Here is a 26,815-nt window from a genome sequence, read left to right on the forward strand (position 1 = left end):
AGAGTAATTTGTTCATGTTGCAGAAATATGAATGAGTCATTATGAACAAGGAACATAGTATCATTTATTTTTTAAATAACTCTTTGTTTTTTACATCAATAGCTTTAATTTATTATTCTAACTAGTGAGTGCCAAAATCTCTGCCAAGAACTGTCCATAAGGCCACATCTGAGGCCGCTTTGCAGTCAGTGATGTCTTTACCCTCCAGGAGCAATGCACACATTCATCTACCAAAAGGTTTATAAGTTAATTCATATGGCTTTGACTCTAACTGTTTTTACAAAAACATTTGCCAAAAGCCTAAAATGGCATCTGCTTTTATTCATCTGGAGCAAAAGCCCAACAGCCAGACAGTTCACAGGAGCACCTTAATTCACACAGGTCTGTGTAAGTTATATCCTGAAAAATGGATATACCACAACATACATTCAGGCAGGAGGTTGGCATTTGACTGTTCACACAGTAGCAGCACTGTCTCAAGCAAGCGTTTGGTAAGTGCAAAGATCAGAACTCAAGATTATCTGTTGGAGTTGCAAAATCATTCTGGAATTTATGAAGTTGACTTTCAGTGCATGATAGGAAACGGTTTGGCTACAACTTATCAGAGGCACAGGACCTTTTTTCTTTTGTAAAGGATGATGATTATACCCCTTGACAATAAAGTCTTCTGAAAGATCAGTGTCGATAGCAGTGAAAGCTTCTGAAACTACTGCAACAAAAGATGCAAAGCCATGGCACAAAAGGTGTAATCGCAAAGTCCCATCCCCGAAAATCTTCATTCTGTTATTCACATCAGCACATGCTGACTCTGGTTATTACTCCCTTCAGAACTACATCATTACTCAATGATGTATTCAGCTGTGCTCGTCCAATGACTGAAGATAGACCTTCCACATGGTCACGCAGAGGTCTTCAATTTGGAAATTGCTACAGCTGAAAGGTTTGTCGTGGATCTAAGAACAAAACAATTAAACAAGTTAGGGTCAAAGAGAAAACAATAGTATTCACATCTCAAAAAAAGAGACATATCTAACCTGTTGTGAGTCATATGGCTTTTGACAAGGTGTCCAGCAGCTAGGGCAGCCATCAGGGATAGCTCCCCTGCTAGCACCGTACCACACACTATACGGGCCAACTGACGGGCATTCTCACCCGGATGCTCTGGACTGGTACCTTGGACACTTAGCATCTAAAAACAGGGACCTTATTAAAAGGACTTGAACATTATAATACATGACATACAGCAAAGATGGCTGAGACGAGTTTAGTCTTACCTGCAGACAGGCCTGTTGTGGTGGTAAATTGGTGCCCCCTCCTACAGTACCCACCTCTATGGAGGGCATAGTGCAACTGATATATAAATCCTCCCCTTCTGGACCAGCAGGCTCCATCTGAGTGATGCAGTTGGCACTTCCCACTGTCTGAGCAGGATCCTAACACACAAGTTTGACCAATGACTCCTTTTTGTTTACTTTCTCCACCTTCTCTTGTCTCCACTAAATTGCACAAAGCTCTAATCATGCCAATGGCCTCTTACCTGTCCACAGGCAATATAAATTGCTGCTACAATGTTGGCAGAATGAGCATTAAAGCCACCGATACTGCCCGCCATGGCTGAGCCCACCAGGTTCTTACTGACGTTCAGCTCCACCAGAGCAGCTGTAGTGCTCTTCAACACCTGCAGATACAATGACAGGTTGTCCATGTGAGAAATTCTGTTCCACTGTTAAAGCTATAAAAGATAAAAAAGGAGTTGTAACCATCTTTACCTCCTTCACCACCTTCGCTGGGATGGTGGCCTCACACACAGCAGACTTGCCTCGGCCCAGAATCCAATTAATAGCAGCAGACTTCTTGTCAGTGCAGTAGTTACCACTGAGTGAGAGGACCTCCATATCTAGATACTGCTGCTGGAGCTTGTGCAGGGCCTGCTCAGTCCCCTGCAGAAAACAGCACAGACTGTTTCATTAGTCATACATACATAGGAATTTTGTACTGATACTACTAAAGTATCAGTACAAAATGCATGTTTCCTCCCCTGCAGCAGGTCACAACAAAGCATATATCAACCTAGTCTAAATGACATGTATCTAGAAAGTACTAGTTAAACAAATTGGGTCACTTATTTTTTTACCAATAGTAAAAGTAAGAGGAGATGGACTGGAGGTTATTTCTAACTGCTAGGTATGGTTTGTTGTACCTTTGAAAGCATGTTCATGCCCATGGCATCTCCTGTCTGCGACTGGAAGCGAATATACAGATTTCTTCCAGCTAAGCCTACTGTCAGTTTCTCCAAACGAGCAAACCTAGGGATGCAGATGTTTGTCATTGGCACTCACATTCTGATGCGTTAGAAAAGACACTTGACAGAGGTGACCACAGAAACCTGGACTGTGGGTGTATTCACCTGCTTGTTTGGTCAAAAGCCTCTTTGATCAGCGCAAATCCGACTGAGGTCTCGAGCCAACTTTTGACCTCTGCTGCCCTGCACGCTGAGGGCAGCCTCACAACCGGACCCCTGGCCATGCTGTCAGCTAGGATCCTGCTCCGACAGCCACCACTTAGCTAGACAGGAAAAAGAACAGTGTCAGCGCACACTCATATACACAATTAAGCAGCAGCTATACAGATATCCTTCACTTACAGACAGGGCTCTGCATCCTCGGTTAGTGCTGGCTACCAGACAGCCCTCTGTGGTTGCCATGGGAACGTAAAACTGTTTCTCATCCAACAGAAGAGGACCAGCCACTCCTACTGGTAATGGCATATAGCCAATTACATTCTCACAGCATGAACCCATTACCTAAAGAGGAAAGAACATAAATAGGTACTAAACAAAAACCCACTGTCACTGCAATATGAAAAAACAACAACATTACTAATGCTACCACTTAACGTGAAAAACATCACATTCTACAAACTGTGTGTGTGTGTGTGTGTGTGTGTGTGTGTGTGTGTGTGTGTGTGTGTGTGTGTGTGTGTGTGTGTGTGTGTGACCTTTACCTTAGAATAGTCATAGTTCTTGTAAGGCAGACGGTCCAAGGCTGAGGGAACAGGTAGTCTGGATGATAAGATCTCCCTTCTGATGGCTACGCCTCTCTCTGGAGTCTCGAGGACAGTTTCTAGTTTATAGTTCAGGATGTTACGTGAGGCTACAAGGTTCATCACCTCTGCATCACTGAGAAAACGAGGACCTCTCTATGAAACAGCAAGGGCAAACCAGTGATTAAATAATGTGAAGCGATGATTAAACCTAGGGTGGGAAATATAAAATAAGATGTATTTGCTTTCAAATCTGCTCCAATTTACCTGAGGGTCAAAGAGGATGGTCATGCACTCCTCCAGAGTTCTGGGCTCTGAACTTGAGCTGCACTGTGTTAAGGAGGACGTCTGAGCTAAGGACTCCACAGAAGATGAAACATAGGGGCTGGTCTCGACTGAGGATGATAGAGAATGTGACACTTTTGTCATAAAATAATAAATACAGAAGGCCAATGAGGTTATATGACAATAAGGTTACAACGAGCCTTTGGTGTTTCCCTTAAGTTCAGACGTTAATATATAGCAGTAGGACCAGTGAGAGGACTCACCCTTCTCTCTGAAGGTCCTGTCATCCTTGAGGGAGGGTACAGAGTCTGAGACAGCGGGGGGGCTAAAATTGATTTCTGACATAGCATTCATGGATCTCTGGGGTCTCATGGCTTTGAGATCCCTCCTGCAGCTGTCCCCCACTTGCTTGGGTTTCTGTGTGGGAGAGGAGCTGCTAATCGGACTCTTGAGGGAGAAAGATGATTCTGCTTCCGTTTGCTCAAAGAAGACATACTTGACAGCCAGGAGCAGAGCTAGACTGAGAGTTATCACTTGTTCCAGACCCATGCTGGGAACAGATAAACAAAGACAAAGTCAAACATCAGTGTTTTTTTCCAATGGGACTAACATATTTATACTGAGCACAAATGCAGTCAATGCCTTTACCTGGTGAGCTTCATTGGCCACACTGTACCATCAAAGTCTAGTGTCTTTGCTATGGGCACCTCTACTGAGCGATTCTGGTCTGGATGCTCAGCTGCTAGCCGAGTGTGGGCATGAACAAGAGCCAAACCCAGGGACTGCAAGATGACATCAAACAACACATTAGTCTGAACATTGCCTTAATTTAATACTTTCAGTGAAGCACAAAGATTTTGTTAAATTCATTCATACATACATTCTTAATACACAGTCTAGCCCTTGAATAGCTTAACTACCAAAGCTAAACGCAGATTCTCACCATGATCATTTTAACTCTCTGGGTCACAGGATTGGGTTTGTTGTCCTCTTCTTCAGCCAGTACGTGGGCAAAGTGGCTCAATTGCCAGATAGGGCGGCCCTCACGACTCTCCCTGGACAGCTAAATGTACAAAAATGCAAACAAACATTTACCGTCTCATGCAATGTTTCAGAATTTATTAAATTGTTGATATTTTGCTTAAACTTGACTCCTACCTCCAAGACCAAGGAGACACATGCAGGAAAGAAAGTCATAAAGACAAAGTAGTTGGCCAGGACAGACATACAGCCAAAACAACACATTATCTCAAGTTGGGGCACACCTGGAAGACAAGAAAATGACAATACTTCGGTTTCCATTTAATTCACCAACACTGTAACCTCTCTAATATACAAAACACAATACAACTTTATTTATAAAGCACCTTAAAATCAACACACAGTGCTATACACAGACAAACACTCAAGATATTTAAAAGGGGGAGACAATTTAAATGTTAAGAACTAAGTCAAATAAGAAAAGAAAAAACAAAAACGGTAAAAGCCAACATCTCAAACTGGGTTAACATGACAAAGAAAAGTAAAGAGTTTTAAGAAAATATTTAAAAACAGGAACTGAGTTTACCCGTTTGATGTGTAATGACAACTCATTCCACAACATTGGGACAGCTACTGAAAAAGTTTGGTCACCTCTAGACTTTCTCTTTATTTTAGGAATGACTAAACATAGTTGAACGGCTGACCTATAAGAGTTAGGGGCAGAGGCCAGGCAGCAGTGTTTTTGACTAGCTGTAGCCAGGCAAGTGACCTCCGGATAGGTCTAACATAAAGTGCGTTGCAGTAGTCTAATCAACTTGTAGAAAGCATAGATTAAAATCTCAAAGTGATGTCGTGAGCGAAAAAGTTTTGCTTTAACCCGTTTTCTCAAATGAAAAAAGCTGAGGTTGACCACTGAACTAATTTTTGCATTACGTTTGAGATGTCCATCCAGCCTCACACCCAGGTTTGTTGCTGTAGATTTTAGATCAACATGAACTTAAAAGCCATCACTAGGTCCGAACAGCATGGACTTTTTTATCATTAAAATGCAAAAAGTTAATTGACATCCAGGCCTTAATTTCTTCAACTCACTGTAGTAGCTGAGTAGTAGAATGGGCGTTATTTTTTTCCAAAGGGACATAAATTTGACTATGGTCAGCATAAAAGTGGAATGAGATGCCATGTTTTTGTAAAAATGAACCAAGTGGAAGTAAATACAAGAGCCCCAGGAATAAAAAACTTTTTGAACAATCCTTGCCTGACATGGTGCCAATTCCAATTACCAGACACTCAACCAGAGCATCCAGGGTGAATGTGGGGCCCAGGATGGCCATTCCCTGGGAGATATTTTCCCTTACCTCCTCCTGTTTAAAGGCAGAAAACATCAGTCATCAACATTGTTCATGTGAATAAACTGAATATTTTCTTTAGCTTGGTTACTGTTCATATTTGTGATATTACCTGAGAGTTTGAACTGAGGGCAAATTTGGCTAAGGCACAGGCTTTGGAGAGATCAATGAGCAAAAGGAAGAAGGGAAGGGCTTCACTGGGGCAAAGGAGATTGTATTCCATAAGTAAAATTATTTTCCAATAGATCAATTCAGTGGTACTGATAGTGATAGGTGTTTGTTTTTAGAGACATAGTGCAGACATGAGGTAAACACAAGTGAGTTTTTGATGTCTGAGATGCTGATGTAGCTGTTAGTGAATGTAACGTGATAGTGAGTTTCTTTAACACTTACTTAAGGCCTGTCAGTTCTTTTCCAAAGAAGTGGATGACTACTGTACTGAAAACAAAGCTGGAAAAAACTGTAAATAACCCTGCAATACCTGTAAGTAGAAAAAAAGGAAACAGGGTTAAACTTAGAGAATTCTTTTCATTCAATGTCTGGGTGGTATTGAAGGAAGCGACACTGGTGTAATCCCAACACCCTCAAAAACACCACATAATACTGACCCAGTATATATTTGGATCCCAGTTGTCTGAGATTCTTGAACTGGAAATAGATGTAAACAATGGCCATGCAGCGTGTGACTGTTAGAATGATTATGTCACTGCTGGGGACGTTCTGCGAGGGAACAACGAGCACTGTGTTTTAGAAGCATACAAGTACTACTTCAGTAAGATTTTATCATTGCCCATAAGTACGAATGAGCCTTCCTCCATCAAAACTCACCTTCTCAACTTTAGGACATTCATTCCAGCTGCACATCTGGCTGCTGGCTGTCAGGCTGTTCATGGACACCAGGCAGACGGTGAGAGCCAGGGTGCCCACGATTACCTCCCAAGGATGGGAGGCCACCAAGAGTCCATAGAGTCTGAACAGACGTGCCAACATGGTCTCGGGATGCCTCTACCTGCTACTTAAGGCCGCAGTCTCACCTGGGTTAGAAATGAAGGCTACAATCAACATTTAAAGCAAATTGGACAAAGAGAAAGCCAGTGGAGGGCTAAATATTGCGGTTCTTGTGATCGAATAGTGATCCGAAATTAAACGCTGTAAGATGGCGAGTAGAAGATTAAAAGAATACATTTTCTTCAACGTTAATCAATTAGTAATAATTGTAGCGATTACCACGCGTTTGATCATAAACTGCAACACATACATCTAAGAATCATTCACTACATGTTAGCATTTAGGCCATACAAGCGGGCGTTATCGTTAGCATTTCCAATATTAGCACATCATCGTCAAGGTCAACGTTTTCCCAGCGTTTTAACAACTCCACGTGCTCGTTCTCTTAACAACAGATTAAGTCCACTTACTTCGAAAAGTAAGTTTTACCGTAATCAGAGTCCAATTCCATTAAAGGCCTCTTCCAGAAGCAGCGTCTCTTAGCTAGCTAGTTCATCCTATACGGGACCAACATGGCGCTGCGGAAGCAACTGCGTCACCAAAACACGTAACGTCACATTTGACTTTACGTGACGTCTCGCGATCCGCCCCAAGGCTCGTAACATATATAAAATAGAACTGAGAAATACATCTGTGGATTTATAAAACTGTGTTGTAGTGTTGCCAGTATTTTAATACAGAAATAGTAAAGTTATTTAAAATTTCAATTTATTATTAAAACATTTATTTACTAAAACTACTACTAATCTGGATTTAATCTGTATGGTTACGTTATTTTTACGATATTTATATACAATTTTTCCTCTTTTTTATAGAGTCATCTTATCTATCTACACCCACAACACAACAAGAATCCCATTAAGGCACCTTACACAAGTAAAATGAGTATTGTACGGGTACTTTGGTTAGAATACTCCCAAAAATGTGTAGTTACAGATGATGAGTGTTTGAAAAGGACAAGTTTATTTGTGGTATTTTCCCCTGATACATGCTTATATGAGGCTTATGTTCTATCTATTATCTATCTAATGTGACTCAACTGTAACTGTAGCAGCCATGCCATTTTGGCACTGGCACGCATCACAAAGAACCTGGCACCAGAACCAGAACTGCCTTTTAACCAGTTCTACCAATTTTGCTTCATCACTGGTTCCTTGACTGCTCCTTAAACTAACCTTTTCTACTGTTCTGATCATTCGTTTCCTATTCCTTATGAACATAAGCAAATTTACAGTAATCGGGGTTATTGTGTATCACAAATTTGAAACAAATTTGACCTTTATTCATGATTCACTAATCAAGGGCTAGGCAGTCATGGATTAACGGCACTGCATCAATTACAGTCAGCATAGTTGCCAGTAGGTGGGGGTGGTGTTTTGTTTGAAAAACGGTAACGTGGTCAAGTCAGGAAATACAAGCCATAAGAAAATGTGTTTAAAAACTTCAACACTTGTCGCGTAGAAACCTAGAAGCCTGTTATAATTATACAGTGGTCAAACTGTAACTCAGTTTATTGTGTTTAAATTATATATTGATGGCAAACAAAAACGAATATAAAAAACTGCTATCTATAAGGTCTTAGTTTTAGTGCATTATGCTGATTAATTTTTCCATCTTATTATATCCTTGTGTTGTTACAGCGACATTTTGTTGTGTGTTTGTCATTGTTTCGAAATGTGTCTGAATAAATATGGGTTAACATGACCCTACGCAGACGCTGTTGCAGAACAAGCAACCGCTTAGGAGCCACTGAAGTTAGCATCCGTTTCACTGTGGCTGTTTTTTTTTTGTTGTTGTTGCAAAAATTCGATAAGGGTTTTTGCTTATTGTTTGCTAGGAGGACGTGCAACCTTTGTAGGTTGTTAAGTGTTTTTTTTTAATTTTAGAGTATGTAAATCTAAAAACAGACATGCTAAAAACACAACTTTCGCAACTTTTAATAAAATAAAGTTCAAATATAATAAAATATAATAAGATGAAACTAAATTATAAAATAGTTTCGCACGGTGTCATTGTTCTTTTCCGAAAGGTTCAATACATTTTTAGAACGAGGGGGAAGAAAGACCGCTGGTTTCCTTCCTCTGAAATACCTAACGGCCGTTCCGAGTCGGGCTTCTTTACGGCACGACACGGTCGGTCCGTGTACGTTGTAACAATTTGATTTACCCACCAGATTAAAAGCGAGTCGTTTCCCGTTTTGAGAGCGAAACGGCTTCAAATGCACTTTTGTCTGGTTTTGAAAAAAAAAAAACTATTTTTCAGCTGGTTTATCGGCTTTTTACACTGGACTTTGATTAAATTCCGTTTTCCGCTCATAGTAAAAAACGAGAAAATGGCCATGTTTTGTATTTTATCTTATGGACAAATTAACTAGAAGAGGACTTAATTTCAGTCGATATCCTCTGGAAAGGAAAATATAAATTCTCTACTTAATTTGTGCGTGAGCACCGACTTCCTGCCGTCGTTGTACTTCTTTTCAAAATAAGAGTCACGCTTTCTTAGGCAGCGCGTGTGGAGTGTACCGTCAGAACAAACCTTACGGAGTGTGTATGTCCTGACTACTTTACCTGCCTTGGCAGGTCTGGATGGGGAGGGGGAGGGGGGCAGGCGGTTCTTCCTAAAGTCCACTATCACCTCCAGAGTCTTGAGCGTGTTGAGCTCCAGCTGGTTCTGACTGCACCAGTCCTGTTCGGGCAGTACCTCTTCTATTGACCCCTGTGGTCTGACCTGGTGACAGTCTGTTTCAACCTGTTCATGTCAGGGACGAGGGGTGCAGGAGCCAAATGCACAGCGCCGAGACAGGAATTGAATGAAATGTTCATTTAATAGGGACAGAATCTAGAGCTGTTAATGTGTCTGAACACCTGGTTGTTTGGGTTGGCTGCCATGGCAAGTAAAGTAGTCAGGACCAGATCTTCCAGTAAGTCCAGTACATCTATATTGTAACGAGACCCCCCCCCCCCCCCCACACACACAATGTGAGGTTTGTTCTGACGGTACACACGTTATACTAAGAAAGCCAAACTCTTATTTTGAAACAGAGTACCACGACGACAGGAAGCCGGTGCTCACACGCTTACTAAGTAATGGGTTTATGTTTTCCCAGATGAAAATAGTTTTTTCAAAACCACACAAAAATGATTTTGAAGCCGTTTTCCGTTTTCTCGTTTCGAGAGAAAAGGGAAAACCCATCTTTTAATCTGGTGGGGAATTCAAACTGTTAAAACGTGTACAGACCTGTCAGACTGGATTCGTGGCTTTTACGCACAACGCACAGCGCACAACTTGACCAAAAGTGGAACGCTGACGACGGTAAAGTGCTGAATTCTCTGGGAGACATAAACCATATATTGCTCTATTATTTTAACAGCGCCACATTTTACTAGTTGTTATAATAACTGTAAACTTAAAACTTTTTGGAAGTGTTAATGTCACCTACTTTTGAAATAGGAACGCATTTTGGCACCGGAAATAACATCGATTAATAGTTTTAAAGGTGTGCCAGGGTAGGTTTTGGGTACTGCAAAAGTTAATATCTTTTTTTCTACCTGTAAGAAGAGAAAAAGAACGAAGAACGTGCTTGTTAGCAGGCACTGCCAAAGAATTTGCATAGCTCACGAGACCAAATGGCGTCAGCTTTATTTGGGTAAGTGCTTGACAGCACAGGATGAGAACATTGCCGACACTTACTGTCTGATTTGTGCTGATTTTGAGGTAAAATTGCTTTTACGAAGATCTGTGTTATTTAAATTTTCTGCATTTTAGCACATTTGTTGTTTAGCGCAGTGTTGTTATTTTTCGTTTTTCAGTTAAGTGCATTTGAGCAGTAAAACGTATTGTTGGTAATGAACAAGCTTGCTTTAACAATTACAAAATGCACATGTCATATTAATGTTTTGTTTTTTTTGTCTTAGTTTGTTTATTCCTCCTAGCACAAAATGAACAGACGGCTCAGACGACTGAGAAAAAAGCTTTTCTTGACCCTCTCCTTGTCGGTGTTGACCTTCTGTGTCCTGCTGCTCATCGTTGACAAATACAAGTTCATTATTGAACCTTTTACTTCTTTGGAGGAATATCTGATGGTTCAAAGATACAATATTGACTGTTCAGCCATATATGACAGGGACCCAGTGGAGGTGGGTAAATCTCTGCTCCTCAGACAGAATGAGACTATTAAGGACAAGGAAATAAATCTGCTTAATCTTGTTTCAAACTGCTCATTATTTTTGAGGTTCAGAGGTTATGATCAGGTTTGCGTCTCAGATAAAGAGAAAAACTTTCCCATCGCTTACTCTCTGGTTGTACATAAACATGCATGGATGGTAGAGAGACTGATCAGAGCGACGTACTCACCCAGTAACATCTACTGCATCCATTACGATCGGAAGTCTTTGACTCGATTCATTGCTGCTATGGAAGGTCTGGCTCACTGTTTGCCCAACGTCTTCATCGCTTCCAAGCTGGAGGATGTCAAATACGCTGGTTTCAGTCGGTTAAAAGCCGATTTAAACTGTCTGTCTGACCTTTTGCAGTCAGAAGTGAAGTGGAAGTACGTCATCAACCTGTGTGGTCAAGATTTCCCCCTCAGACCCAACGTTGAGCTGGTGTCAGAACTAAAGAAGCTTAACGGTGCCAATATGCTGGAGACACGTCGACCTACTATGTTTAAGAGATCAAGGTTCTCCAGGACCCCTCCTCCACATGATATACAGTTGTTCATTGGCAGCGCCTATTTTGTTTTGTCACGAGAGTTTGTTGTTTTCATGAACTCCTCAGTTGTAGTCAAAGACTTTTTGGCTTGGACTAAGGGCACCTACTCCCCAGATGAACACTTCTGGGCCACAATTGTCCGACTGCCCGGCGTACCTGGAGAGGTGCCCAGATCTCACCCTGACATCCCCGAACTGATGAGCAAGACCAGGCTGGTGAAGTGGTCATTATTAGAGGGCAGCCTTTACCCGCCGTGTACCGGAGTATATGTACGTGGTGTTTGTATTTATGGTGCAGCAGAGATTAATTGGTTACTCAACTATGGTCACTGGTTCGCTAACAAGTTTGACACCAATGTGGACCCTATTGCTGTTCAGTGTCTTGAGGAGACGCTGGAGAAAAGAAAAAATGTTTTTCAGCCAGTAGCACCCCTAGAGTGCTTTAATTATCATTCACCTTTATAGGAACAGCTCCTGTCAGCTCACGTGACCTCAAACCACAGTGTGTTTGACCGCACCTGAATATGGATGCAGGCTTTCGCTGAAGTTTAACCTGCAAAGTTATAATTATGATATATTTTGTGCTTAGTTAGTCTTTAAAATTTTTCCTGGGAACAACCTCCTGCATGTTGCAATCATCTTTTAAAAAGATACTGACAATATTAAATAAGGATAAGACCAGCTTTTGTTTTGCCAGATTACAACAAATGTTGGTAAAATGCATGAATGTATTTTACTGTATTAAACTCAGACTTTTGAACATACTGAAGGTTCTTGCCAAAAGTGTTTAATGTCTTAGTTTCATGGAAGAAACACTGAGGGCTTTTACTGTAAATGCTGTCTGAATTTAAGATACAAATATAGTATCATGATTATGGTCTATTACACACATACAAGTACTAAGTTTCACAGGGATTAGATTAGAGAAATGTTTTGCCATTTAGGACCCCATCCATTCAAGCCAGTCTGGTTAATCTGGTCGTCAGCTCTGGTGAGGCAGCTCTGTGACTTTACTGACTTGCAGGATTTCCGTATCTCACCTTGCAGAATGTTTTCGCATTGTTTAGTAATAAGACAACGTGGGTAGAGATAAAGTTCTGCCCTTCACTCTCACTTGTGAAAGTTTTTCTGATGGAGCGGTGTAAGGATTGGCTTCATAAATTATTTGCAGTAATGTTGCTATTGCACTTGATTTCTATTTAACAGCAATAAAAACATACTGTATCTGACTCGTGCTATAACATTTAGTAAAGCATTTTAAATAAACAGTTCACAGGATTTGTGACATGGTGATGCCACAAAGTATGTATTTTATAGGATAGGCTTAGGGTTAAGGGGGGATCGTTTGTCACTTTTTGTTCCTTAGTGTTGGGCTTATATATGATCGCCCCCTTGTGGCCAAATGTGGAATGTGCAGCAAATACCTAGAAACAAAATAAAAACATTTTAATTACTTTGTATTAATGGGGGTATTACGCATAAATCTCCTGTCAGTACATAAAATTTTAGCTCTATAAATATACTTTACTTGAGCTTTATTAATTTATTTTTTTCAAAATGAAGCACCAATATGAAACAGTCTATGTGGTTTTCTTTGAAAAGTTAAGATTCACTCGTGAAGCTCATGGGCATTTTCTAGCACTGACTAAAGAATCAATGTCAAGGTAAAGTTACTCACAAACTTTCCTGCACTTCCTACACGCTCGTGAACTATGACCCTTCCAGCAAAGCAAACCTGGGCAAACCGGTCTAGAAGTACATTTTAGACAGATATCAGTATTGAAAGATCTTTATTTGGAAAGGAGGCGGCCATGTTTGAACAGGTCTGTGTACAGTAAAGATTTAATCAAGGACTAGAGCACACCAGCAAATGTGATGTGTTGTTTCGTCCGTGGCAGTTTGATTCAATTCATTGATAAGGAAAGGAGATGAAAGTTATTAGTCCAGTAGCTATATCAGCAGCATAAAAATAAGATCAGCTGACATAACTGTGTTATAGGATGTTTTAAAGCACTACACATGTAGTCAGTGCAGTCAGCACCAGGTGGCACTAACACAACATTAAGCGGTGTTGTGACAAATGTGATGAGGCTAAAGTCAAGAAATAAGTCTATGTGCATTTTACTGTAACATACATAGAAGTTAGTCAGTAAAGTTTTAAAAGAACAGATTTTATATGTTGTTGTTTACTTCATTCAGTATCATCCTTAGAGTGATGAGGATATTTATACAAACAGTAATTGGTTTGTTGACTATCAAGAAATCTGCAACACTTTTGCAACAGTTTTGATTATGAACTAATGAGTGATTTGACATGTTTCCTGGATGATCTTTGTATTTTAAAAAAATTTAACATTGGACAATCATTGTCAAAGCATTTGTGATGTGAAGCGAGTGGGCAGAGCATTTGTTACTTCATAATGTATTATTAGGGATGTCAGGGTGTCTTGGCACCTCTCTGGGTACATAAGGCAATCATGGCCTATATGAGGAGTAGGCAAAAAGTCTCTGACTACAACTGAGGAGTTCATGAACTCAACAAAGACTTGAGACAGGACAACATAGGTGCTGTCAGTGAACATCTCCATATTGTGTGGTGGTGGGACAATCTTTCATACTGGTGTTTTGTTATACAGCATTCAAAGTTAGCAACTCTTGACCTTGTGGTGAAACCCATATCTGTATATTTGTTTAAACTAAGGTGGCCTGTCTCCAGCATATTACATATTTACAGTACATGTAGTTGGTACCAGCACACATGCTCAGGCTGCCTCAGTGCATGCGTCTTGTTTGACTCTGTGACACTTTTAGAGCCAGCTCGTTGTTTTTCTCTCTGTGGATGGGAAAAGGGAGATTTGTAGGTTCTTTTTGGCAGGTATTGTTGCAAACGCTGCAGTCAGGCATGTTCCCTTAGATCAAAAGCTCACTGTGAGCAGTGAGGCTGCTACAGCGTCTGAACTGATCAAAACGGCATTCCTAATCCCTCCAGATGAACGATCCATACAGTATGAACGAGTCCCAAAAGAACTGTAGTACTTGGCGCTCGCCACAGAGCCTGAGCTGTGAACGATGAACGATGGACGATGAACTAAACCGTGCAGCCTGAGCTGTCTTTTACGTGACGGAAAGCAAAACTTATTTTGACAATTAGTGAGAATTTTAAAGCAAAAAGTGACAATAAGTTCCCTATAATGTTTACCTGGTGACACTTCAACATGTTAATATATGTTCGAAAGTATTGTTTACAAACACACTTTACATTATATACACAATAAAACTTCACACCTCTACAAGAATCAAAGAGCACTAATTAATTATGAATGAATTTGAATATGAATATATAATCTCTGGTGTCAGGCAACAAATAAATTAACTTCAGATATCAGACATCATTCATTTCCTTGTTTCTCAGTCCACTCAGCCCGTGGCTGATCTACAGCTGTCACATGACAAAAGAATGAAAGAACGATCCGGATGAACGAAACACAAACAAAATGGAGCTTGCTGCTGGCCACAGAGCCGTAGCGGCCTGGCTGAACCATGACAAAAGAACCAATCCCTGAGTAAGGACACTTCGTTGAGTAAGTCGTGAACGAATCCTTTCTGTTTCCTGTCCTGCTGACTGAGCTTAAGCAGCTGCAGCCATGTGGCGAGAGAAGGTATTGCATGAAAGTGAACGAATCGACCTGTCCAGGGTGTACCCTGCCTCTCGCTCATAGATAGCTGGGATAAGCTCCAGTACCCCCGCGACTCCGCATAGGACTAAGCGGTAGAAAATGGATGAATGGATGGAAGTGGGATCTATTGGGTTTAGTTGTGTAACCTTATCTTGTAAAGTGCCTTAGGATATTCTTGTTGTGATTTGGTGCTATATAAATAAAATTGAATTGAATTGATTGAATTAGTTTATCAGCCTCACCTGTTTGTACTTGTATTTAAAGCCTTATTTTGTGCAGTTTTTGTTGGTTTTTTGTTAGGATGCCCAGTTGTGTTCTCTTGCCTAGTGTCTGCTGTTAAGGTTTGTCCAGTCTGTGTGTGTGTTTGTCCACATGTTTGCTGTGTGTTTTTAGCTTTTAATTTATTAATTAGTTTTCTCCTGCACTGTAGTGATTTTCAGTTATCCAGTAATCTATATTAGTTGGTATTTAGTTTTGTCCTCCTGCACATGCAGTGCCTGAGTTTGTATTCCCTTTTGTGTGTATTTATTCATTAAAACTATTTTGCATGTGCAAGCTTGTCTCTGAGTTGTGCATTTGGGTCCTTCTCCTTCTCCATGTTTGTAGGCCTTAGCACATTTTTTTTCCCGTTTGCAGTGAGCGCCTCTCTAGTTCAGTTTGCCCTGTAGTATAACAGCCCCAACCTGATGGCTCCATACGGCATAACTTGCTGTCTTCTAAATATTCTACAGCAGGATCTTTGACCATTGAATATTAGTGCTGTACTCATATGCAAGGAAAAACAATGGCGGACAGATCAGTTGGGCTCCAGCAACCTGGCCCCTCCCCCTTTCAGCCCAACCCTTGCTAGGGCAGGTACATAGATAAACAGGAAGCACTAGTTGTAGTCTGTGAGGCAACAAGGCCTCTAAAATTTTTCAGAGGCTTTTTTCCGAGAAATAAATGATCATTTCTTTGGATTGAATTTAACCTCCATATACAGTAATTAAGGTATTTAAGGATCAGTTAGGCTTTTAACATGAGGCAGGAAATTTGTTCCCAGATACAGGACAGCAAGATCATATATATCTGCTCTTACAAACTAGTAGAGAGGCCTACCCTAACCCGATCTACTACCAGAACAGGATATAGCTAAAAGATTCCCATGCCAATGAGATGGTCAAATTTCCAAGTAAATTTCCAAGTTGAAATTCCCTTCATGTCCTGCAGCCAAAGCAACATGCAATTCTTGTGGGAAAGTAGGACATTTACCAAAGTTTGTCAATCTGCCAAGAGAAAGGTTCGTGGAATACGAATAAATGTACTGACTGTGCTATACACAAATGACACTGTGTAGCATAAAATCCCGTGTAGTGTACATGTTAATGTGAAAGACTATTCTCATGATGTGGAGCTAATTGTGCATACAGGCTCATGTTTCTACTATTCCTGTGAGCATGAAGCTAAACAACTTCCCGACATGTGAATCTACTGTTTCCCTGTTTACATACTCAAAAGAGATAATTCCAGTACTAGGGTGTTTACATGCTATAGTGACTCACAATGCATATTTTGCTTGCCTTTATGGTGGTTGAATCCGATGTGGTTTTACTCGTTTTGCATATGTTAACCGCTCTCAGTGTTGCCAGATAGGGAATAAAGGAATAGTGTACTGTCATTTTGAATCAAACTATCATAGAACTAAAAACATCTTTAAAAATCACAGTACATTTAAAAAGAAACCCATTCTACAGTATGTGCACATAACCTATTTGGCAAAACATTTTTTTTGTTTACTCTTTGAATTTCCAGTTCAGCTCTGCAGTAAGTAAAAAGTTAAGTTTACACAGTGCTGCTGTTGCAGTTGTTGAGTTGGTGAGTGACCAATTAATTCCTGTTGCACTATAATACAAACATCACGGACATGTACTTCTGTCAAAACATAACCACCCTGGGAAAATGAGAGGCCAATACTAAAAAAAAGGGTCAGTCTCAAAGATCTGAGCCTGTGCACCCATGATTTAGCACCGAGTTGGTCTGGTCTGGCAACAATAAATATATTCATTCAGGGTAACAGAGAAATCTCTGCCGTGAACCCCAATATCCCCCCTCACCCTGAGCCAAAAGTGTCAACTACATCATCACCAAGTGCTTCAGAGGCTCAGGTCCTGAGAAAGCTACAGTAGCCAAGGTGCTGGAGAGTTGCCAACAAAACAACAAAGTCTCCACCAGCAAAGCACCATATCGACTTTGTTATAGAAGGCGGGAACCAAAGGGAACCAAACCAAGGCCAAGAGATACAGCAAGACCCTTCTCCCCTTGCCTGGAGTGGAGTTTGTGCAGTGAACATCACTGCATCAAAGTGAATCTGAGAAAAGTGAGTCCTTTGGACTCATAAAGGTTCCTCTTGTTCCTCCCGAATCATAGAAAAGATTAGTTCATATTGAACGAATAGTTCACGAATGACACACCACTAGTTTTAATAGAACAGTCATCAACATGAAATTAACACAACATAAGGGTTAAATAGAAAGTGTTTTCATTGAGGTGAAACATTTTTACGTTTATCAGACAGGATATTTAAACAACCGCTTTTGAGTTTGTGCATCTCTCTCTCTCTATATATAAAACACATTAACACATTAGTAACACATTAAATAGGATAAATGTCACAAATCAAACATCTGACATTCACTGTGGCATTATGCTATGAGCATGTCATATGAGGTGGGAGGAGACTGATGTCAACTGATGTGAAATGCCATTATTATCTGTGTCATCAAGACCTGCTTTGTCTTTTTATGCATCAGGCTCCTGCACTACTGTCAGCTAGTACAATTGGAATAACAGTGCTTAAAATAGTGAAATTGGAAGGAGAACGAGTACTTACTGTTTCTTCTAATAAAAGGTAAGTTCCTCAAATTTCTGAGACACAAAACATTTATCATGTCACTGTCTGAAGTCAGAACAGAATTGAATCTAAATGCATTCTCATTTCTACAACTTCTACAGTCTGACAAGATTAAATGTTTTATCAACATCTGGAACCTATGTATGAAACTAAGTGAGTGTAGAGTTCATATTTGTACAAGTTAGTACATATTTGTTTTTTAGGGTACTTTAATGCATAAAACTGTTCGTCTTCGTTTCCTCCCTCTCATTCCAGAATGAAAAATGAAGGGTTGACTCTCCGGATGGGGAAAAGGGAGCTCAGTAGGTTCTTCCTGACTGTGCTGATATTTTGTGTCTTGCTGCTAATCTATGTCAAGTACAAAAACATTCATGAATGTTTAGGTCCCGCAGCTCCTTTTGTTGACATTAAGACAGTTCACAAATACAATATTAACTGCTCAGCCATATATCACATGGACTCAGTGGAGGTGCATAAATCTGTGACCATCAGACAGAAACACATTGTGGAGGACAACGATGAAAATTTGATCTACCTCACATTAAACTGCTCATTATTCCGAAAGGTCAGAGGTTATGATGACGTCTGTGTCTCAGATGAAGAGAAAGACTTTCCCATCGCTTACTCTCTGGTTGTACATAAATATCCATGGATGGTGGAGAGACTGATCAGAGTGACGTACTCACCCAGTAACATCTACTGCATCCACTACGATCTGAAGTCTTCACTTCGGTTCATCGCAGCTATGGAAGGTCTGTCTCAATGTTTGCCCAACGTCTTCATCACCTCCAAACGGGAGGACGTCATTTATGATGGTTTCAGTCGGTTAAAAGCCGATTTGAACTGTCTGTCAGACCTTTTGCAGTCAGAAGTGAAGTGGAAGTACGTCATCAACCTGTGTGGTCAAGATTTCCCCCTCAGGCCCAACATTGAGCTGGTGTCAGAACTAAAGAATCTAAATGGTTCTAATATGTTGGAGACATGCAGGCCACCTCAGTTTAAGAAGAACAGGTACGGTTTTCACTACGAGGTGAGAGATGCTGAATTTGAATATAAAAAAACCCCAGTGCAAACGAGTAAGAAAAAGGCCCCACCACCACACAACATTGAGATGTTCACTGGCAGCACCTATTTTGTTCTGTCACGAGACTTTGTTGTGTTCATGAACGCCTCAGTTGTAGTCAGAGACTTTTTAGCTTGGTCAGAGGACACCTACTCCCCAGATGAACACTTCTGGGCCACCATTGTCCGACTGCCCGGCGTACCTGGAGAGGTGCCCAGATCTCACCCTGACATCACCGACCTGATGAGCAAGACCAGGCTGGTGAAGTGGTCGTACCTGGAGGAGAGCCTGTACCCGCCGTGCACGGGACTACATGTACGTGATGTTTGTATTTTTGGTGCAGCAGAGATTCATTGGTTACTGAGCTATGGTCACTGGTTCGCTAACAGGTTTGACACCAATGTGGACCCTATTGCTGTTCAATGTCTTGAGGAGAAGCTAGAGGAAAGGAAAAATATTTTTCAGTCAATAGCAGCTCGGCACTCTCTTTAAGGGTCAATCACATCAGTTCTGGCTGATTTGAAGGAATGAAATGAAATGAAATGGGTTTATCATCGTCATTTGAAAATTACTACCGTTCTATATTATTATCAGTGGTGTGTGTTTATGGTTTGGGTGGAGGGTAGAGACAAACGTCACCTCAATAAGCAAGTCAGACAAGTTTTATCCAGTGACAGGTTCAGATGTAAGATACACACTCATAACAGCTACTGTACAAAAAGCTTATGTTGAAAATGCAAAGCTCCTTTTACATTATGCATATTTAAAATATTTCATTTTCTTTTTGTATTATCTGCCTGACTATTTATTTTAATATTATATATAACTTTTTTATGAGGAAATAATCTGAAATCAGAGATTTTTTAGATAAACTCTTATCTTAAAGTCTGGCTGCTCATTATAGAACTTCTCTTTTCTGGATGATTATACCGTGTGTTTACATGCATCCACTTCCTATATTTAAAAATATTGATTTTAATAAATATATTTCCGATTCTGGTTTTGACTCATATTTACTTCTTATTTAAACTTAATAATCCATCATATTGACTAAGTACACACAGGTTGTAGGTGGACATTTTCTACAAATTAGGTGTGTGCTCACAGGAGATCTACTGTATCTGTTCTTTCACTATTTTGAACTTTGACTTTTACTGTAGAAATACTGTAAAATACAGTAATTGGTTGTATTTCAAAATATAACAAAGTGCATAATTAGAATGTTTAGTTAGACACTAACCTCATTCAGTTACAATTTAATTACACTGAATAAGCAAATGTCAGGAATCTATACTGTTTGCGTCTGTACAACCCTTTTCGGGGTTGTATTTTGATTTTGTTCTCATCTGCTATATTCATGCTTTACTTTCTGTCTTGCGTTTTCTCAGCTGTTAATCATAAGTAATCTAGGTTTATACCCATACTACTGTTTTCCACTAGTGTCATGGACTCTGGTCCTTAGCTGTGCTGAGCTGTGCATGTGGGTCCATCACCTTGCTCTGTACTCATTACTGTGTCCATCAGCATTCCAGCACTCATTCTTGTAAGTCCTGTTGATTTGATCTTCGTGCTTTTTTTTGTCATTGCCTCAGCCCTGTCCCTGCCAGTACCTCAGCCTGTATTTGGATTACCTATTTTTGACCCAGGACGGTCTGACCATCGCGTTGCATCCTGATTTCGACTTGTTGCCATTAATAAGTGTTCCCTTCTACCTACCTTGTCTGTCAGCCGTGCATTTGGATCACACCTTTAGCATAAACATAAACAGTAAAAGTAAATATTTCATACCAAGTCAATGAGCTTTGTTGAGTGATCCAGTTATTAAGAGGGTGATGTGGAGATGCCTTCAGGGACCTAAATAAATGTGCTGCAGAGGTTAAACATGTACTGCCCACAGTCTCACTAATAAGCCTTGAACCCACTTTTAAAGCTGCTAACCTGTTACAGGAGCAGTCTCCCTGCCCTTTGGCCTGAGTTAATCCCCTTCACTCTGTAAAATGTAATTCCTTGACTGAAATTGATATGCATTAAAGCTTTTATTTAAAAATCTCTGCACATATTGTGTATTGTTTTGAGTAGAAGACCACACAGGGTGAGCATGGATATTCTTGAGTGAGAAAAGGCCCAAGTCTGAAAAAGGAAAGAGGGTGGTTCTGGCTGTGCTGCTTGTGGTGCCCCAAGTAGTAGTACCGTGGCCCCTGGGTCTGGTTTGGCTGTTCCCCAGTGCCTTGCTACCCAACTACATTTTTTCACACTGATCCACTTTGATCTGTGAGGGGCATCCTACTGATGGAGGGACTGAGGGGGCTACTAGGAAGTGGTCCCACCCATCAGCCATCCCGGTTTTAACTGCATTAGCCATAAACACTCATCCAGGACACTGGAGGCTGCCTCCCTGGGAGACAAGTGGATAGCACCTTAACTTTGGTTGTTCTTTTTGCTGGACTTCTGGGCAAACTGACAGTCATCCAGGGTTCCTTATATCTAAGCACATACACTTATGTTTAGGGCCAATAGACATGTAGGATTGGCGGACGCTGTCCGCAAGACACATAGTCAGCCAACGGTCACGCTCCTGGAAATCTCCTCCACTTTTAATGCACTCTAGTTCCATACATTCATCATCACCCCTTTAATTAGTAAAATAACTCTGTCCGGGACTCTTTTCACCGCTAGTTCACACACTCCACTTTCAGGATCACTCTTACCCCTTTTCTCTTCCTATCCATTCCATGGTACTGTAGAACAGTTTGTATCCTCCTCCAATCTTTGCTAGACTAGACAAGCTCAGTGGGAGAGATAGAAAATCATAGAGTGATTGGGTAACTTCTCAGGAATAACAAATAATGGTATTAGTTTACCAGTAATACTGTATGGACTTCAAATGACAATATTTGAATGTTTACTAGCGATTTGCTTAGTGTTCATCATTTGTTGCCCACGTGTACTGGTTAGAATTGTTTGGTACGAATCCTTAGAGTCCTTATAATCTGCTGGATCCCCAGCCACACAGCTCTGCTACTTATCTGCAACTTACCTGTTTCCTGGTGTGACAAGGAGGTGGCAAGAGGGTGGAGCCAGCAATGGAGACGCATACCAGATGTCAGGAGTAGATGACCTCCTAGAACCAGCGTCAAGACCTTACACGACCTTCAGGACTCCAGCAGGCCTATATCAGTTCACTGTCCTTCCATTTGGGCTGCACAGGGCCCCAGCTACGTTCCAGAGGCAGATGGACAGGGTCTTACAAGGATGTGAGGAGTGGGCCCCTGCCTATATGGACTAGGTTGTCATCCACAGTAGCTCTAGGGAGGAGCATCTGTCCCACCTGCAACAGGTGTTAGAGAAGATTGCTGAGGCTGGCCTGACCCTAACCATGGGGAAATGTGAATGGGCAAAACAGGGGCACAGTACCTGGGGTACCATCTGGGCAACAGAGAGCTACGACCCTAGGTCAACAAGGTGGAGTCCATCTGCCAGACCCCTGTCAGGTTTTGGCAAAGATCGGACCCACATGCAAAGCGATGACACGGTAGACAGCGGATATAGTTAAAGGAATATTTAATGACAGAATCCAGGTCACAAACGGTCCAAGTTATACACAGGTAGACACAGGTTAACAACACCCAGGGGTTAGGCGAAATCAGGTCCGAGGACAGGCGTAGGTCAATACCAGAAAGGGCTCAGATCTCAGGAACAGAATCGGCGGGCTTAGACAGGTCCAGAAACAAGCAGAGTTCAGCAACAGAGTAACTTACAAGATTGGTCAGGATCAGGCGAGAAGCAATGGTCAGAAAACGTAACTGGGTCGACAACAGGATAAGCTGAACTAGAGAAATGCTGGAGCGTGAGAACAATGAATCAACGATCTGGCGAATGACAACGGTGACAGGTGGTGCTTAAATGTTCTAAGAAGTAATGATAAATTGGGTACAGGTGCGTGAATAGAAACCGGAAGTAAAGTTAGCGCAGGCAGAGTGATGTGACAAACCGGAAACTACTAAACTAAAACAGGAAGTGAAACTGGAGCTCTGACAGTACCCCCCTCCCTACGGCGTCTTCCACGACGCCCATTAGAACCCCCCCCCCCGGTCAGGGCGGGCGGAGGGTGGACTCAGGAGGAGGGACCGGGTTCCGACCCCTTGGTCGCGGCCTGGTTGAGGCGTGGCGCTCCCCCCGGGGAGGGAGCCTCCGGGTGCGCCGCATGAAAGTCCCAGATGAGGGACTTGTCCAGGATGTCCCGAGAGGGGACCCAGGAGCGTTCCTCCGGACCGTATCCCTCCCAATCCACCAGATACTGGAGTCCTCTTCCCCGTCGTCTGCAGTCCCGGAGTTCTTGCACTGTGTACGCCGGAGCCCCCTCCACGACCCGAGGTGGTGGAGGCGGTTGATGTGGAGGAACCATTGGGCAGGACAGGAACGGCTTGAGACGACTCACATGGAAAGTCGGGTGGACTCGTAGACTTCTGGGCAAAGAAAGTCTCACCGACACTGGGTTAATAATCCTTGCTATGGTGTATGGACCTATGTATTTGGGTGCTAACTTACGCGGCTGTCCCTGCAACCGTAGGTCCCGGGTCGAGAGCCAGACCTGGTCTCCGACCTCATAGACCGGGCCTGGAGTTCTCCTGCGATCTGCCGTTGCCTTGTAGCGTGCCTGGGCTAATAGCATGGTTCTCCTGGCTCGTAACCATGTCTGCCGGCACCTCCGGACCAAGGCGTGGGCCGAAGGAACGTGGACCTCCTGCTCCAGAGCCGGAAACAGCGGCGGCTGAAAACCATATGCACACTGAAATGGGGTTAAGCCGGTGGAAGTGCAGGGCAAGGTGTTATGTGCAAATTCTACCCAGACCAGCTTCTGGGACCATGATCCTGGGTTTCGGGATGCTAGGAGGCGCAGACCCACTTCCAGCTGTTGGTTGGCTCGTTCCGTCTGCCCGTTGGACTCTGGGTGATAGCCAGAGGATAAACTGGCCTCAGCTCCCACTAAAGAGCAGAACTCCCTCCAGAAGCGGGAGACAAACTGGGGCCCTCGGTCGGAGACGATATCCCTGGGGAATCCGTGGAGCCTGAAAACGTTCTCCAGCATCACCTGTGCCGTCTGCTTTGCCGAAGGTAACTTGGGAAGTAGAATGAAATGCACTAATCTCGAAAACCGATCTACCACCGTCATGACCACCGTCTTTCCCTGTGACGGTGGCAGACCGGTTACAAAGTCCAAGGCCACGTGCGACCAAGGTCTGCACAGAACGGGCAGGGGGTGGAGCAACCCAGCTGGGGGCTGGTGAGGCGACTTACTCATAGCGCAGGTAGGACAGGCGGCGACGTACTCCCGTACGTCCCGCTTCATGGATGGCCACCAGAACCTCTCCCCCACCCTGAAGGAGGTTCGCGGGGCTCCTGGGTGGCCACTGACAGCGGATGCGTGAGCCCAGTGAATTACCTCTCCCCGGAGGTCCGGTGGAACAAATAGCCGATTCGGAGGGCAAGCCGGGGGAACAGGTAGGTCTCGTGCTGCTTCCCTGACGTGGCGCTCCACCGGCCAAGAGACCGCCCCTACCAGACACTCTGCCGGCAAGATGGTCTCGGGTTCCGTGGTCTCCTCTGGGGAGTCGTGGAGTCTGGATAGCACGTCGGGCTTGGTGTTTTTGGATCCAGGTCTGTAAGACAGGTGAAAGTTGAACCTACTAAAAAACAGAGCCCACCGGGCCTGGCGTGATCTGTGTATACAAGGAATGGCTGTTCCGCCCCCTCCAGCCAATGCCTCCACTCCTCTAGGACCACTTTAATGGCTAGCAACTCTTGGTCCCCAATGCTATAGTTGCGCTCGGCCGGCGACAGCTTCTTAGACATAAACGCGCATGGGTGAAGCCTACATGTACCTTCGGTCGGGTCTCGCTGCGAGAGTACGGCTCCCACGCCCGTGTTGGAGGCGTCCACTTCCACAACAAACTGACCTGCGGGGTCCGGCATCCGTAGCACCGGAGCTGAGATGAAGCTTTCCTTGAGCTGCTGGAAGGCGCCGTCTGCGTCTGGGGTCCATAGGAAAGGAGACTTAACAGAGGTTAATTTATGCAGTGGTGCCGCGATGTTGCTAAAACGCCTTATGAATTTGCGGTAGAAGTTAGCGAACCCCAGAAACCGTTGGACATCCCTGCGGCACTGGGGAACTGGCCATTCTTCTACCGCTTGAGTCTTGGCCGGGTCCATCTGGATCCGACCCTTTGACACAATGAACCCGAGGAAGGCCACGGTGTCCACATGAAACTCACATTTCTCCGCCTTCACAAACAACCTGTGCTCCAACAGTCTCTTGAGCACCTGACGGACATGTGAGATGTGCTCCTCTTTGGAGCGTGAGAAGATGAGGATATCATCTAAGTATACAAAAACAAAATCATTAATCATGGACCCGAGAATGTCATTGACAAAGGCCTGGAACATGGCCGGTGCATTGGTGAGGCCGAACGGCATAACCAGGTACTCGAAGTGCCCGTTGGGCGTGTTGAAAGCCGTCTTCCACTCATCACCCTCGCGAATGCGCACCAGATGGTACGCATTGCGAAGGTCCAATTTCGTGAAGCACGTGGCACCGGAAAGCAGTTCGAAGGCCGAGGAAAGTAGAGGCAAGGGGTAGGAATCCCGTATCGTGATGTCATTAAGCCCTCTGTAGTCGATACATGGCCTTAGCGAACCGTCTTTCTTTCCCACAAAGAAGAAACCTGCTCCTGCGGGCGACGATGACGGCCGTATGATTCCTGAGGCTAGTGCTGCGTCCAAATACTCCTTCATGGCCGTTCGTTCCTTTGGGGACAAGTGGAACAGCCTTCCCTTGGGTGGTGCCGTGCCGGGCCTTAAGTTAATTGCACAGTCGTGCTTCCTGTGTGGTGGTAGGGATGTGGCTCTGACCTTACAAAAAAACGTTTGTAGGTCGTGGTAGCACTCTGGGACGTCCTTGAGGTCAATCTCCTCCCCTCCTTCCAGCTCCGTCGCCTCCTGTGGGCCTGCTGGCTCGAATGTGGACTGGAAACAGGAGGTCCGACACTCCGTACTCCATTCCCGCACCTCTCCACTCCTCCAGTCGAGTGTGGGGTTGTGCCGCCTCAGCCAAGTGTGCCCTAAAACCACAGGATGATAGCAGGACTCCACCACAAAAAATGTGATTTTCTCAAAATGACCATCAGCAAACATCATGGGAACAGGTGCGGTGTGATGCGTGACCCTCCACAGTCTGCGACCGTCCAGTGCCTCCGTTTCCACTGGCGACGCTAGGGGGGCTGTATGAATGCCCAAGCGCTCCACCAACCCTGCGTCCATCAGGCTGGCGTCTGCTCCGGAGTCGATTAGCATCGCCTGCTGGAGAGAACGGGTACTTGAGGATAAGGTCACGGTAGGTAACGATCTTGCGGCGGCCCCGCCGAGGATAGTTCGGCTCATCGCTATCCGTTGCTCTAGTGACGAGCCTGATCTTTTACTGGACACCTTGCTGCGTAGTGTCCCCCCTGCCCCCAGTACATACACAGTTGCTGGACGCGTCGCCTGCGTCTCTCCTCCTCAGTGAGACGTGCGCGCCCGATCTGCATGGGTTCCTCCGTAGTTCGGGTCTCGCCCGTCTCTCTCTGACTCGCCTGACCACTCGTTCCTCTCGACGACCTCCGTGGACTCTGAGCGGGAATGTAGTGAGGTTCCCTCGTTCTCTCCTCACCGTGATGTTCTCGTTCACTGTTCGCCAGCCGTCGGTCGATCCGTATGGCCAGCGCGATCAGTTCATCCAAAGCGCTAGGAAGCTCGCGGCTGGCCAGGCAGTCCTT

At 43.4% G+C, this 26,815-nt stretch overlaps 3 protein-coding genes across 7 annotated transcripts; 2 read left to right on the forward strand and 1 right to left on the reverse strand.

Annotated features, from left to right (window-relative positions):
- Window positions 1-39: 39 nt before the first annotated feature.
- LOC114866612 (3-hydroxy-3-methylglutaryl-coenzyme A reductase-like) lies at window positions 40-7,249 on the reverse strand. Of its 3 annotated transcripts, none has more exons than XM_055513313.1 (20): window positions 7,095-7,249; window positions 6,486-6,691; window positions 6,266-6,377; window positions 6,051-6,138; window positions 5,770-5,854; window positions 5,567-5,672; window positions 4,486-4,592; window positions 4,271-4,390; window positions 3,976-4,109; window positions 3,591-3,877; window positions 3,310-3,437; window positions 3,004-3,198; window positions 2,645-2,803; window positions 2,408-2,565; window positions 2,201-2,306; window positions 1,770-1,940; window positions 1,538-1,678; window positions 1,275-1,433; window positions 1,035-1,189; window positions 40-953 (listed from the first exon to the last, which is right to left on the reverse strand). In XM_055513313.1, exons 2-20 carry the CDS (start codon window positions 6,645-6,647, stop codon window positions 899-901), a joined length of 2,628 nt encoding a protein of 875 aa, XP_055369288.1. In that variant the 5' UTR covers window positions 6,648-6,691; window positions 7,095-7,249; the 3' UTR covers window positions 40-898. The 3 variants fall into 3 exon arrangements, with proteins under 3 accessions (XP_055369288.1, XP_029024419.1, XP_055369289.1); XM_029168586.3 differs by having other exon boundaries at window positions 7,076-7,232; XM_055513314.1 differs by lacking the exon at window positions 7,095-7,249 and having other exon boundaries at window positions 6,266-6,397; window positions 6,486-6,626.
- A 2,470-nt stretch (window positions 7,250-9,719) lies between these two features.
- On the forward strand, window positions 9,720-12,603 carry LOC114866614 (beta-1,3-galactosyl-O-glycosyl-glycoprotein beta-1,6-N-acetylglucosaminyltransferase 4-like). Of its 3 annotated transcripts, none has more exons than XM_055513315.1 (3): window positions 9,720-10,311; window positions 10,580-10,801; window positions 11,198-12,603. In XM_055513315.1, the coding sequence occupies exons 2-3, from the start codon at window positions 10,604-10,606 to the stop codon at window positions 11,837-11,839; spliced, it is 840 nt and encodes a 279-aa protein (XP_055369290.1). In that variant the 5' UTR covers window positions 9,720-10,311; window positions 10,580-10,603; the 3' UTR covers window positions 11,840-12,603. The 3 variants fall into 3 exon arrangements, with proteins under 3 accessions (XP_055369290.1, XP_029024425.1, XP_029024424.1); XM_029168591.3 differs by having other exon boundaries at window positions 9,721-9,977; window positions 10,221-10,311; window positions 10,580-12,603; XM_029168592.3 differs by having other exon boundaries at window positions 9,720-9,977; window positions 10,580-12,603.
- Window positions 12,604-17,852: 5,249 nt separating this feature from the next.
- Window positions 17,853-19,934, forward strand: LOC114867030 (beta-1,3-galactosyl-O-glycosyl-glycoprotein beta-1,6-N-acetylglucosaminyltransferase 4-like). The gene is made up of 2 exons (XM_029169323.3): window positions 17,853-17,938; window positions 18,043-19,934. Exon 2 carries the CDS (start codon window positions 18,198-18,200, stop codon window positions 19,494-19,496), a length of 1,299 nt encoding a protein of 432 aa, XP_029025156.1. The 5' UTR covers window positions 17,853-17,938; window positions 18,043-18,197; the 3' UTR covers window positions 19,497-19,934.
- Window positions 19,935-26,815: the final 6,881 nt, after the last annotated feature.

This window comes from Betta splendens, chromosome 12 (genome assembly GCF_900634795.4).
Source record: "Betta splendens chromosome 12, fBetSpl5.4, whole genome shotgun sequence".
NCBI lineage: Eukaryota > Metazoa > Chordata > Actinopteri > Anabantiformes > Osphronemidae > Betta > Betta splendens.